Source organism: Lactuca virosa, chromosome 4 (assembly GCF_052849685.1).
Source record: "Lactuca virosa cultivar CGN04683 chromosome 4, Lactuca_virosa_CGN04683_v6, whole genome shotgun sequence".
Lineage (NCBI taxonomy): Eukaryota > Viridiplantae > Streptophyta > Magnoliopsida > Asterales > Asteraceae > Lactuca > Lactuca virosa.
Genome location: NC_136429.1, coordinates 6,503,055 through 6,517,748, shown reverse-complemented (window position 1 = coordinate 6,517,748; position 14,694 = coordinate 6,503,055). Strand labels below are relative to the sequence as shown.

The 14,694-nt window shown below is 34.1% G+C and overlaps 1 protein-coding gene and 1 long non-coding RNA gene across 4 annotated transcripts; one reads left to right on the top strand and one right to left on the bottom strand.

Annotated features, from left to right (window-relative positions):
- On the bottom strand, positions 1 to 1,866 carry LOC145109639 (myosin-1-like). Of its 2 annotated transcripts, XM_079046836.1 has the most exons (6): positions 1,399 to 1,866; positions 1,013 to 1,307; positions 777 to 901; positions 559 to 705; positions 410 to 477; positions 1 to 284 (listed from the first exon to the last, which is right to left on the bottom strand). In XM_079046836.1, exons 2-6 carry the CDS (start codon positions 1,123 to 1,125, stop codon positions 135 to 137), a joined length of 603 nt encoding a protein of 200 aa, XP_078902962.1. In that variant the 5' UTR covers positions 1,126 to 1,307; positions 1,399 to 1,866; the 3' UTR covers positions 1 to 134. The 2 variants fall into 2 exon arrangements, with proteins under 2 accessions (XP_078902962.1, XP_078902963.1); XM_079046837.1 differs by lacking the exon at positions 1,013 to 1,307.
- An 846-nt stretch (positions 1,867 to 2,712) lies between these two features.
- Positions 2,713 to 5,205, top strand: LOC145169244 (uncharacterized). 2 transcript variants are annotated; one of them, XR_013742383.1, is made up of 4 exons: positions 2,713 to 3,576; positions 4,249 to 4,341; positions 4,544 to 4,638; positions 4,783 to 5,205. It is a non-coding gene; the product is annotated as an uncharacterized LOC145169244 (long non-coding RNA). The 2 variants fall into 2 exon arrangements; XR_013742382.1 differs by lacking the exon at positions 2,713 to 3,576 and having other exon boundaries at positions 3,597 to 4,341; positions 4,783 to 5,204.
- The last annotated feature ends 9,489 nt before the right edge of the window (positions 5,206 to 14,694 follow it).

Below are 14,694 nucleotides of genomic sequence, written 5' to 3'. Positions count from 1 at the left end.
TATTGTACTACATTTAAAAAAAAACATATTATAGCATCATATTGTACTATATTTAAAAAAAAACATATTATAACATCATAACGTATTGTTGCAGACGTTGGTGTAGAATATTTGACTTGGAATTATTTTATCTGCTACCACCTGCTTTCGTATTGTTGCAGACGTTGGTATAGAATATCGTTTTCTTCTTCTTTTTCTCTTAATCCGGCTTCTGCTTTGAGGATTCTTCTTTGTAACTCAGCAAGATATGATGACTTCACCACCACTTCATCTGATTCGTTGCCCTGTTTCCAAAAATTAACCTCACTTTGTTATTTTCTCATGAAATTGAAATGTGAGTTGTGAGTTGTGAGTTGTGACATGATTATATATTTTTATATGTTATTAAACAGAATCTCATTAAGTGTACCTTTCCAGAACCAAATTGAAGTAGTGCAATATCCCCTGAGCTTCTTCTAACCAACCACCCTCGTATAACTAAAAAAATATAGATTTTAATAACATAAATTAACACCATAATTAAAATTATAATATCATGATATAGAAAAAATAATATACCAGCTTGTAACACAACAGTAGCGCCATGAATGTCTTCAAATCTTTTCTTGCTTACTTTTGATTTAATCTGTTTCTGTATAACAACAGCCGCCCTATGTCTTTGTAGCAATACCCCAAACTCCTTTCTGGTTTTTTCACCACGAACATCTGTAGAAAAATATTCTTGTTAATTAAATGATATCTCAATATTTAAAAAAAAAGATTGAAAAGGCATATACATGACTGAAGAGTGAAAATTCCTCGTTTAAGTTCCTTCAAATATTGACGAGCTTTGTGACCTCTAAAGCAGCTTTGAACATGCAATATGCCATTAAGAGTTCGGTTCCTTGTATCCTCAAGCTTTCTGATCTGACATATAAATATATATATATATATATATATAATATAATATAACATCAGTTTTTGTATAATTACTAAGATTTAATAAATTAACAAATAAAAATGTTCATCAGACCTATCCAGTTCTAAAGAACAACTTTGTATAACCAATTTGATACATTTCAGAAAGAATATCAAACTGGTGGAGAATGGCAACTGATACATTTGATGGATCTTGCAATGCAACATGCTCTAGCAAAAGAAACTCGTATCTAATAATAACAAAAAAAAGAAAGAAATGTTTGCAAAGCATAATATTCTTCTTTATTAAACATAATATTCTTCATTATGGCACTTTGTCGAGCATATGGTGTGCAAGTCAAAATAATCTAGTTTGCAAAGCATCCACCTTGCATTTTTGTTCTATTAAACTGTAAAAAAGAACATAATTTTACAACCATTGACACATAAGATCATAAATTGAGTATATAGATATTGTAACAATAAAAGAATAATACTTACCCGATTGATGCAGAAGCATTTTGATTGGAGGACATGTCAATTGGAGGATGTTGAATTGCTAATGGATTTGAGAAACAGAATGTACCCCAGATCGCTGCTCCCAATAGAAAATTGTCTAGTCATATCGATCAATGGGATGAAAATTTTGACCCACAAAAACTGAAATCGTTTCCTACAGAAGACGGTGAAGAAAATCGAAATCCATATAAGCAACATTGAATTATTTTAGAAAGGATATATGAGTAATCGTGCAACTAAATCAAATGGATGCGAGATATCAGTGATTTTGGCCTTAAATGTAGGAGATTAGAAACGTCGAAAGGAAAGAAACACAGTTGATTGAAACGCATTAAATCTGAAGATTAAAGCTGAAGGGCATTTGGGGAAATTCACTTTAGTATTTTAAGCGGGAAAAATTCGATTTGGGAGGCTTGAAGAATGTCACGTGGCAAAAATCTACTTATTTATTAGAATAGGGGATATATATATATATATATATATATATATATATATATATATATATATATATATATATATATATATGGGGTTAAGCTAATAATAATAATAATAAGGATAATATTGATAATAGTAATTAGGATATATAAGTCCATGGTTGAGTTGGTAATTTCTAAAACTAATTTTGTAGAGAGAATATGATAATTATAATAATAACTAGGGTTTGGGCCATCCGTGCAATGCTGCGGAAGCTCAGTATGTTGGAAAACATATCTCGACATGGATAAGGTTTCTGGGAAACAATTATGTATGGATGTCACCCCTTGCACTGCGGCGGTGAACTTCTTTGTAATTCGTATATATATTGTTATTTTTAAATCGTCAACTACATATTTTTATGAGGATTATATTATATCAAGTAAACTACAAAATTATAAAAAAAAAATCTCGACCAAACAATTATGTATGCAAGAGAAAGGCAAAAATATGATTTGTGACCACAAATGATAAATCACTAAGAAATTATAATAACAAAAAGTAGTATTAATAAAAAGAAAAACTATAGAAAAATTAATGAAGGGATAAAAACATAATTTTAAAATGTAATAAGGGACTAAAATTGTAATTTATAAAATACTAATTATTTAATTTTAAAATAACGAAGGAAAAAAATTGTTAGATTAAAATTAGTTAAAGGGAAAAAAATGTAAATATAACAATTTACTATGAGAAGAACAAAACCTCTATTTCTAAAAAAATGATTTTTGTATTATTGAAAAATTGTACTTTACTCTTGATTTTTTGGCGATTAACAAAACCTAATGAGTAAAATTCCCTCACACCATTCATATGGTTGAGTTGGTAATTTCAAAAACTAATTTTGTAGAGAGAATTGAACGAGGGAGTTCTTTGACCAAACCGCAGTGATCATTTTTGCCAAATTCGGAAAATGGGTTGTCTTCTTCCCTGTTAGAAACGCAGGTCCTGCTGCTTCATTTCCTCTGTTTATAACCTGCCAAACTCGAATGTTTTGAAAGTAATTTGATCCCTAGCCTCAAATAGCTTCCTCTTGACATTTTAAACCGATATTCACCCTCTTTGTGCTTTGAATCGGAGAGAGGAAGTAGAGTGAGTGAGATGTTGATGAGTGGTGATTTCTCGTCATTTTTATACATCCTGCATCCTGTTTCTTTGTATGCTCATGTCCCATTTTTTTTTCTCCTGAAATGAAGCCAAGTGTGCCGGTGTATGTGTGAGTTTTCATACTCCCTTGTTTTTTTTTTCCGATGACCTTTCCGGTAAGGGCCGAGGACAAAACTTCGGTGTCAACTCAGAAGTAGAGAGACGAGATCAGAGCAGCCGTCAAGGGGATGAGGTTGTCTTCTCCGGTCGACGGAAAACAAGAGTAAGGAAGAGATTTATAGGGAAGCACAGGTGGAGAGAAAGATGTAGAGGCCGACGGTAGTGTTCCCGGTTGTAACTCTTCACAACGATTTTTGCTGTCAGAGAGGTGTTGTGTCACCATACATCGATCAAGGAAGCAAGAGAAAGGAAGAGGGTTATTAATGCCTTTGGTGATGGTTAGAACGATGCGAGAATGTGAGATAAACTGAAATGGTCAAACCCGGTTGAACTGGGTGGTTTTAGGTGGCTTTCACGAAGAAGAAGTGACAGTGTAAAGAAAGGCGAAGAATGATAAAGTCAACACAAGAATTAATTGAGGTAGTTACTCTTAATTTTGAATTCATTTTAATATTTGTGATTGTCACAACTCACACGTACTTAAATGTGTATGTATGCAGTATGTGTTTTAGAGGATGAAAACAAGAAAAGAATAGTATGATATTTGTCATTTGTTAAATATAAGGCCCAATAGTTTATTAATGGCGAATAAACAATCAAAATAAGTAAGGTTTATTGATTTATTTTATTTTATGTGAATCACTAAATGTCTAAATGGCCAATCCTATTGTTGTTAAGGGCTTAGATGGTATGTTAGATTTATAAGTTTGATCAAGGGATCGAATGCTAATAAATGATAGACTTTTTCTAAATTTCGTAAATCAAGATAAATGTTTTGGACTAAATAAATACATTTCACAATTGGTCTAAACCGGAAACCGAACAATGCGAATTTGTTTGTCATTCAAATACGTTAATGGGTGGATTTTACGTATTCAATCATCGAATAATATATCCAAAAATTATAGATTTGTTTATCATTCTAAGTAGATAAGAAGGGTTGGGGAAACACACCAGATGTGTTGAAGTGATTGCTTACCTTATACACTCCTATGTCAAACTACAACTAGTATGTCAGAAACGGATCAATTGGCCATGTTTGATACTAATGTTTCGTTTTCCATTTTCTGTTTTCTTTTCATGCAAATTGAGTGACGTAGCACAACATGTTAAATGGAGTAAGAGTCAAACGCCAACCGATAAAGATAATTGATCCCTATGATACCCTCTTAGTGATACCAAAAGGTAATTTATTGATTTTCTATTTGGTACATACTGAAACTTTATCACATGCAATGGAAGTAATAATTTAAAATTTTATTGGTAATTAGTTCTACTCCATGCACATTACCATCTGGTAGAACTTGGAACCATTTGATATCAAGTGACTAATGTGTTTTTTTGATCAAGCGTTAATGTATCTTTTATGAAATTATTATGTTAATAGGTGTAGATGTTGCTCAAACCAAGAGATTTCGATAAATTTGTGGTGCTAAAGCTTAAAGGTGGCTTGGGGACTACAAGAAGATGTACTGGTCCAAAGTAAGTGATTACCTAGTTTACATAATAGTGCATTAAAACTAATAAGCTAAGTACTTTCTTCAACCTGTTATCGATTATATGTGTATTTCATTGTCACAATTCATAAACTATTGACTATTAATTCTAACGGTTATTGGTTTGGAGTCATTGAGCAAAAAAGGAAATGAAGACCATCAAACGTGAGAACGTGACATGGTGGGATTCATGAGGGGAGATCAAGACACCGAAATCTACGGTATTATGATGGGTAGCTAAGAAACACACACAAGGTTGACCGATGGGAGAATTTATGAGGCAGTGAGAGATGTGTGTAACAAATTCACCCGAAAACATGAAGGTGATCATAGTTAGGTGTTTTGAGGAAAAGTTTAGCGTATGGAATTTAATGTTCGATGGATATGGTGTAAGTTGAGGAGATAGTGGCCATATGTACAACCTTAACTCAATAGGTAGGTGGGATGTGAGCTTGAAACAATAAGGTGGGGATAATATTGTTTATGTTAAAGGTCATGCATTCAGACAATTCATTTTGTTGAGATATGTGAGGGCAAGTGCAACGAAAGATGATATCGTTGCTATCAAAGAAAGTATGAAAGTAATGGTTGTCAGATTTGCCCCCATAGTCACATCGAAAGGATTTAATTTCACGTTTAAATTGAGTCTTGACATAAGCATGAAAATAAGTGCATTTTTCAAAAACATTCAATTTAGATCGAAGTGGGTACACCCATAGAAAGTGGGAGTAGTGATCTAAAAATAAAATGTAGTATTCTTATGTTATTGTCTTTTGAGGATCAATCAATCCATTATCTAACATGGTATTAGAGCTCTAGATTAAAACTCTGCTGACCACAACTCACAACCACCGCCTTCCACCTCCGGCGACCTTCTCTAATAGTCGTCGGAGGTGCCTTCATTATGTTCCATATGTTTCCTTTTCTTCTCTTTTCCGCCTAAATAATAAAACAGCCATCGGCACCAAACCAGATCTCTTTCATCGGTTTCTTCGACTGCCTCGTCTACTTCTACCTACTCCTCAGATGACCCCTGCCTCTAAGCCTTCTGCCTCCTCCTCAGTTGGCCACTTCTTCGGATCTCTTTTCTGATTTAGCCCCTTCTGACGTTGTTGTTGCCTCCCTCCGATGGCACCTTCTCCGTCGGGCAGCCTCTGATGTGTAGTCGTTTCTTTCTCTATCACCATTGCAGCTGATGATCTTGCCGGAATTGGCTCCGTCCGCCGCAGCTCGAGCTCTCTTTCTTTATTGTTGCCTTTCTCCAGACTCCTCGGCCGCTGGTTACATGATCATCACCGTTGCCGACAGTCTTCTCTTTTTCTACAACGAAATCACCTATGGATGCCGCTTCTTCTCTCTTCTTCTCCGACGAGCAGTCGATGTTAGCCGCCATTGTTAAAGCTCTACCACCATCGATGCCGCTATCTTCAAATAGTTTTTATGTTTTCTTCTTTTGTTTGTTTTTCTAGTTTAATCGTCTATTCGTCTCCACCCTATCAAACTGTGTGTGTGTGTGTGGGGGGGGGGGGTGTTAGTGATTAGGGTTTAGGCCCAAGCCCTTTAGGGTTTATCCATTAGGCTTTAGGTATTTTCTATATATTCTTATGTAATTGTCTTTTGAGAATCAATCGATCCATTATCTAACAGTCGGAGTGTATAATGTCAAACAATTTGAAAACAACTTAATTAGAAGTAATAAACGGTATATTTGCCAATTTTGCATGATTCAAAAAATTTGAACTAAAACGTGTATTTCATGCAACAAATTTATTCGAAACTAAATTTATATCACATGAAAGTCGGGATGATCAAGTTCTTGATGCCACAAAGTCGGACTACGTGAAAGGAAAACAGCACGCGTATTAGGCTTCTAGAATGCATCGTTTATCACCCTCCCTATCCGATCTAACAAGTGTATTTGTTTAGGAAGTCCTTCACAAAAAAGCCAAACATATCAAACTCAATGAAAACTTTATTATATTTGGTTAGTTTACGAACAGAGATAAGGTTTTTTATGATATCGGGTTTAACAAGAATATGATGTAAATGTAAGGGACAACGTATTGAATAAATGGTGGTATGTCAAGTGTGTATGACCGGAATGGTGGAGCCATGGCCAACAAGTATAAAGTTAATATGCCTCTTATTTCTAAGGAATTGAGAATACCTAAGTCTGAAGCGAAGTGAGAAGTAGCTCCTGTATCTATGCACCAATTCATGTCTCTAGAGTTTCATTAACGAAGTAGGGATTCATTACATGTATGAGGTTGGTTGCTTGATCATTGGAGACTGAAGGGTACCATTTCCAAGGAATGGTCAAACCCGATGGAGGAGTGGGGACATGGTAGGTAACATGTGGCGAAGTGGAAACCGAAGAGGGGTTGGTGCCGAGAAGGTCCAACAATTGTCGAGAACATTGCCTCCACGAATAGTTTTGTTGGTCAGAAGGTCTAGTGATACCCTACGGTGACATAGGTCAGTCGTAGGTATTTCATGGCATGGGTTATGTATAAGTCTTCCACGACAACAAGTTGTGACCGACGACGACGAAGGGCTACTGATGACGGCGGTTGTCAAGATTATATGGCATGCGATTGTCTCCATGGTTATGATGGTGTGACTTGTTCCAGTTGTTAGAGGAGTGGTTGTTTGACTTATCTTGTGGCTGCGATGAGGACCCAATATGAAGCACCGTATAAGACGACGAGTGGTCGGAATGAATGACATGCATGGGGCGGTTCCGATTAAGGCGATTTTCTTCTAATGTAAGCATAAATCGAGATCTTAATAAGGATGGAAGGGGATTTTGGTGACGTATGACAGTGGCAATGTCGTCAAAACACGGAGTCAAGGAATTTAGGAGATGACTTATAAGCATTTTCTCGGGAATTGGAGACTCAATGTTTGCCAAAATGTTCGAAACTACCGGCATTTTATGATATATACCAGAAGTGGTCTGATCGCCAAGAGTCATGGAGCAAATTTTTGTTTCAATCTCAATTTTGCGTGCGTCTTTTGTGTCGCAAAAAAGATCTTCAAGTGGTTTTTATACCTTATTAGTCCCTAATCGATCCTTGAGCACCATAATTAGTAGTGATTGAGAGTGGTTTCTGTATATCGACATGGTAACCAATTAATCGAGTTTGGACCACTCAAGTTCATCGGTAGCGGTAGAGCTGGAGGAGCCATCAAGATGTCCCACAACACCATAAGCTTTGAAAATGTGTTTCAATAGGACCCACCAAGTGTCATTGTTTGATTTATAGAGATCAAGGATGAGTGGCATGTATGCCTTGATGTTGGCGATGCTATACGGATTGAGGTTGGAGTTTGATGTGTTGTTGTCATTCGTCGTAAATAAGATCAACGCAAGGATGTAGCCACCAGAACGGGTAGTCAAAATTAGGGTTAGAGGGGGAGTGTCTCTAATGCATAATGGAGTCACTATTTCTCCATAATTGGATAACGTGTGATGGGGTATGGTGGTGTATTATCGTAATCCACCCCGAAGGCCAAGATATTTCTAATTTTGCAGACATGACAACTTATAGAGATTCCAAAAGGAGGTTTATCTCTCACTCCTCATCGATAGCATAGGAGCTACGTAACATCAATGTGTATTGCAGTGACACAAATACCATGTACAAGATACAATTTGGTCTATCTATGTTATACTTAAGTAGGCTATAAAAAATAATAACACAAAGACTCGTATACACTAATAGGGTATAACACAAGTTCCATTTAGTTACAGACTGCTCAATTGCATTTCCAGCTATTACATATAAGTGGTCTACGCCGATACTTTTTTCATCTTTATGTTTATTTGTATCGGATGAGATATTTATCAAAATCATGACTTTCATAATAAGAAAATTGTAATTATTTTTATTGTAAGACGTCGGTGATAATTTTGTTAACGGATGTGTTTGGGAATTAGATGTATTCATTATTTTATTACATCTAATGGAATAAATGTGGATTGTAACACACAATTTAATTAATCAAGGTAACAATCAAGATTTTGTGTAGGTGATTTTCTTTTTTTCTTTGGTGAAAAAAATTGTTTTTGTCGTTGAATTCAAATATTTATAAATGCAATATTTGTGATTTAATAAAGCTGACACAGCAAACTCAATATCATTTGACCCCACACACAAAATGTATGATGTCGTGGGATTTTGCCACGTGATGGGTTTGTTATATAAAATAAAAGAATTATAAACATGTCCGTACACCCTACATAGGGTACATTAGTTATTTTAGGATAACATTAAATTGCATAATGAAAAAGATAAAAGAAACGCAATTATCAAAAATAGTCATGAAAATTAAGGTGTTTTTTTACTACACAACTTAATGATTTAACAACATTAAGGTGTTTTTCATTATGAAATTTTAATTAACACCACTACACCATGAACATGAACATAAAGGATGAACCTAAATAAACGCAATAAATTCAGGTGGTTGGTTATTGAAAGGCACACCATAATCTATATCACAAACCTCAATTAGCCCCCAACCATTTTTCGAGAACTCCAGCTGCATAGTTCCAAATTCTTCTTATATATCTATGTTGTTGCTGAAAGCTCGCATAAGGCACGGTCCACCGAAAATAGAGCACACAGGAGCTAAATGCAATGTTAAAGCTCCATCGAACTATATTGACTATCCAGTCCACTTTCTCCCCAGCATTTGCATTATTTAGTAAAATTGATCTCAGGAAAGTGAAATTGTGAGAAATATGACTTTTTAAAGCTTATCAAAGCTTTAGTGTGGAGTGTTCACAATTTCGCTTTGTTGGGATCAATTTTACTAACTAATGCGAATGTTGGGGAGAAAGAGGACTCGATAGTCACTATAGTTGGTGGAACTTCAACATTGCATCTGGCTCCGATGTACTCTATTTTTGGTGGACCGCGGCTTATGCGAGCTTTCAGCAGCAACATGCATATGCAATAAGAAATGAACTTCAACATTACATCTGGCTCCGAAAGTACTGTGGAAGTCCAGTTCACAACCATCAATAATCTGAATCGGAGAAATGAACATTTCTTTGCTCAACAAGGTGAGTTTTTAACCCAAACTTTTAATAGGTTTAACTGTTTGGTTAATGATATGTGCATGCTGAGAATCATCAAGCATTCCTCTTAATTGGTTTTAAAGTTTCCTGACTCTCTCAGAAAAATTTGGGAACATCACGTTGATGTCCTGAAGAATGGTGAAAAGATTAATGAGATGGATCTGAATTCCTTGTTTGGTAACTTACGAAACTACAAAGAGACCAAAGCTCTTTGAAAGGAAATCAAGAAAGACTCAAGCAAGGAGGATTATGTTGCCCTGGTATCTCGAAAGGAAGAAATAAAGCACATCAGCGACTCAGATAACTCATATAAGGGTGAAGAGAGTGATGAAGATCTCACTAATGAGCTTGTTGTCAGCGATGCACTTATCGTTAAGCGCTACGAAGAAAGCAGAGCAAACAGGGTTAGAAGAGCTCAGTTCAAGGGAAGTATTTCAACAAGGATATTCCACTACATTATACATTTTGTTTGTAGGGTCAAATGATATTGAGTTGGGTTCTGCCAGCCAGCTTTACTGAATCACAAATATTGCATTTATAAATATCTGAATTCAGCAAGAAAAACAATTTTTTTTCAAAGAGAAAAAGAAAATCACTTACATAAAATCTCGATTGTTAACTTGATTAATTAAGTTGTGTGTTACAATCCATATTTATTACATTATATGTAATAAAATAATGAATACATCTAATTCTCAAACACAATTGTTACAAGAACTATCACCTAAGTCTTATAAAGCGAATCATACCTTCGTGTTTTTCTCGGACTTATTAGGTCTATACAGTTGATCGAACTTGAGGACTTAACATAGAGTTCTTTTCTTGTGATTGTACCCAAGACGCAAAACACCAGCAGATATGAAACCAACTCGAGAACCGGCAGGAACTAGACTCGATTAACGAATCAGACAACGACCACGGTGTGACAAACAGTGGACCACGACGTGGTGATGAGCTCCAACTCTTTTAGGGTTTACGAACATTGGAGGTATAAGGCTATTTTCCATGCACCCAAAAACCAGTTTTTGACCCCTCTTTATATAGAGAGGTGATTTGAAACCCTAAAGATAATTATGAAATATATTTGTAATTATCTAGGCTTTTTAAATCATTCTAGATTATTCGAAATTCATTTGTTCTTTAAATAATTAATTAAACTATTAATCAATTAACAAAACAAGTCCCTAAAATAAATATATTTTTAGTTATGCTTTGTTTTGCTCTTGCGTGTAACCCAAAAGGGCATTGGTATTTATAATAATATTACCGGCTTGTTATGACAATTGGCATTATTCTCCATCAAAATATGCAAAACATCCATAATGTTAGTCCTAAACAATTGATTCAATCAAGTAAATACGAATATTATGAAGAGCAATAGAGAATACTTTGAAACTAAACTTTATTAAATAAGAATAGTTTTGTAAAATACTAAGAGATAATCAATAAGCATACTCTAATTATGAACACACTCTTAATCGATAATCCTTAACAAAGAGGGATCTCGATACATATAACAAAAAACCTAATAATCTAGCTTAATATGCAAGTTGGATAAATATGAAAACACAACCCTTACTAAAAAGGAGTCTTCTATACGATAACTCTTATCTTTGAAGTCAACCTTATAAGAATAAGGAATATATATTTTAGCCCTTGAGATTATCCGCTGCAATAGCTTGACTCATCAAATCTAAAGACCTAACAATCTCTTTATGTTTGATGTTTTCAATACTAACATAAATAAAATAATAACTCTTTATAGAATAGAGGTTTTACAAAAGACTATATCAACTTTTACAATAATAATAAAGTTTACATGAAGAGCTTGGCAATACCCTTATCATATTCCTTTGCTTCATCAATTATCTCTAGCTTGGTATACACAAAATTTGCAGCGTATCTCAACTCTCATATTCTTTTATTCATTTCAACTCTAGTTTTGACATATTTACTTTTTATTATTATAAACATTCTTTAATATTTATCATCTTAAAAGAATAAAATTAAAAAAAAAAAAAAATTTTCTTGTCTTTCTCGTATGTTAATGTTATAGTTTAGGGATGTTTTGCATAATTATCAAATGTTTTCCTCTTATAGTTTAAGGATGTTATGCATATTTATAAAATATTATAAAATGTTGAGTCAAACGGGTGGAACGTATTTGAACTTAAGTCGTCTCCTTGATTTATAAAAATTATAAAGTTCTTCGTATTAGCTTTGTATTGTTATAAACATTTTATAATATTTAACATCCTAAAAACAAAATAAAAAAGTTAATTTATTTTTATTTATCTTTCTCGTATGTTATAGTTTATGGATGTTATACGGTGCCGATGATTTTGTGCGGTTTGACAACAACTATAAATACTACATAATTTAATTCTATAAACGTTAGCTAAATTTAGTTACTTAATTTTTAAACCGTATGAGATTGTGCAATAGATCTTAAAAAGACATGTATAGATTAATTGCAAGAAATTAATCATTAGGATAAATAAAACCTATTTAATGTAATTATGATTAATTTCAATTGAATAAAAACTTAAGAAAGAGACAAAAATGGCCAAGTATTTTAAGTGTTTGCCAAGATTCAGGAAAACTAGTCGGATTCATTAAATTAAAAGGACCGTTATCATAAATAAGGTATATTCAGAATTTGATAATATTTCACATCCGTTTGCAAAATCCTAAATCCCAACTCGTTATAAAACCAACACATTGTCTCTTGAAATCTTAAATAAAATGATGAGCCATGTTTACTCTATATCCTTCTATCAATCGACTACAGTCGTGAATGATAGCGAAAAGGATGAAAGTAAGGGTAAAAGCGGTGACAATTATTACATGTTTAGGTGTTCTATTGATTCCAAATACACATTTTCTAGAGGAGGTATAATCTGAGACTTTGGATGTTTGTCTTTTGCTCTCTTCATATACAATAATAGAGTATAACGCTAATTCCTTTTAATTATTGGTTGCTCAATTGTATTTGCAATTATTACATATAATTGGTTTAGGCCGATACCTTCTTTCTCTTTATGTTTATTTGTATTCGATGATATATTTATCAAAAACATTACTTTCATAATAAGAAAACTATAATTGTTTTTATTGTAAGACTTCGGTGATAATTATTGTAACACTTGTGTTTGGGAATTAGATGTATTCATTATTTTATTACATATAATGTAATAAATATAGATTGTAACACACAAGTTAATTAATCAAGTTAACAATCGAGATTTTGTGTAAGTGATTTTCTTTTTCTCTTTGAAAAAAATTGTTTTTCTTGTTGAATTCAGATATTTATAAATGCAATATTTGTGATTCAGTAAAGCTGGCTGGCAGAAACCAACTCAATATTGTTTGACCCTACAGACAAAATGTATAATGTAGTGGAATATCCTTGCTGAAATACTTCCCTTGAACTGAGCTCTTCTAACCCTATTTGCTCTGCTTTCTTCGTAGCGCTTAACGATAAGTGCAGCGCTGGCAACAAGCTCATTGGTGAGATCTTCATCACTCTCTTCACCCTGATCTGAGTTATCTGAGTCGCTGATGTGCTTTATTTCTTCTTTTCGAGATACCAGGGCAACATAATTCTCCTTGCTTGAGTCTTTCATGATTTCTTTTCGAAGAGCTTTGGTCTCTTCGTAGTTTCGTGAGTTACCAAACAAGGAATTCAGATCCATCTCATTAATCTTTTCACCATTCTTGAGGACATCAGCATGATGTTCCCAGCTTTTTCCGAGAGAGTCAGGAAACTTTAAAATCAATTAAGAGGAATGCTTGATGATTCCCAGCATGTGCATACCATTAACCAAACAGTTAAACCTATTAAAGGTTTGGGTTAAAGACTCACCTTGTTGAGCAAAGAAAAGATCATTTCTCCGATTCAGATTATTGATGGTTGTGGACTGGACTTCCACAGTACCTTCGTTGGCCATAGTCAGCATTTCCATCATCTCTTGTGCTGAGTCACAATTCTGCACAAGATGGTACACATGATAGGGAAGAGAGTTTCTTATCTCAACATTGGCTTTAACATGAAGATGTATCTACCTCTTGTCATCGTCGTCATAGTTGGTCTCCAGATTTTGCTTCAAGGCACCAACTAGAGCATTTTTTGGCCATAGGTTGATACATGGGAACATGAGGACCTTTTTCAATGATTTTGCGCATCTCATAGTCCATGGTTTCAATAACCATCATGGCCTTGGTTTTCCACATGGCGAAGTTGTGTTCATAGAAGGGAGGAATTTTGTTGAGACCAAAGGATTTGAAATTTCTTGAAGACAACATGATTACTTGAGTGTATTAAATACCCGCTCTGATACACTTCAAGTATTAATAACAAACTTAAAACTAATCTAAGCAAAATAATAATCAGAAAGTAGAAAACACAGAAGTTCTCCAAATTGTTCTTTCACCAAGAAAGAGTTTTGTCTTCACCAAGAAAACGGGTTTTTTACAAAGACGATTGACACAAAGCCACGATCACAACATTAGGATTTGACCTAATGTTGTATATATACTAATCTATACATGTATCTCCCTTGACTGAAAGGATTGCGTCTAATCTATACTAAGAACCGATCTTATCAAAAAGATACTGAATATGTGATCTATTATGTACTTATCTATATCATTACCTAATATAGTAATATACAAAAGATTACAATCGGATAACTGAACTGTAAGCTAACGCTGATAAGCTTGATACGCTGGTACTATAGATGTAGTAGATGCTAACGCTGATCTATCAGCGTGTCATGTGTTTGACTCATCAGATTATAAGGTGTGACCTTACATGAAACTTGTAACAAAGTAAATGTAATTGACTTTTGGTGAATAAATAACAAAGAATTATTTATGAGTTTTTTACTACCTTTTGTCAATTGTTTATTCTTTTGTTTCATTTTGCATGTTTTACTTCCCGAATAATTCGATTAT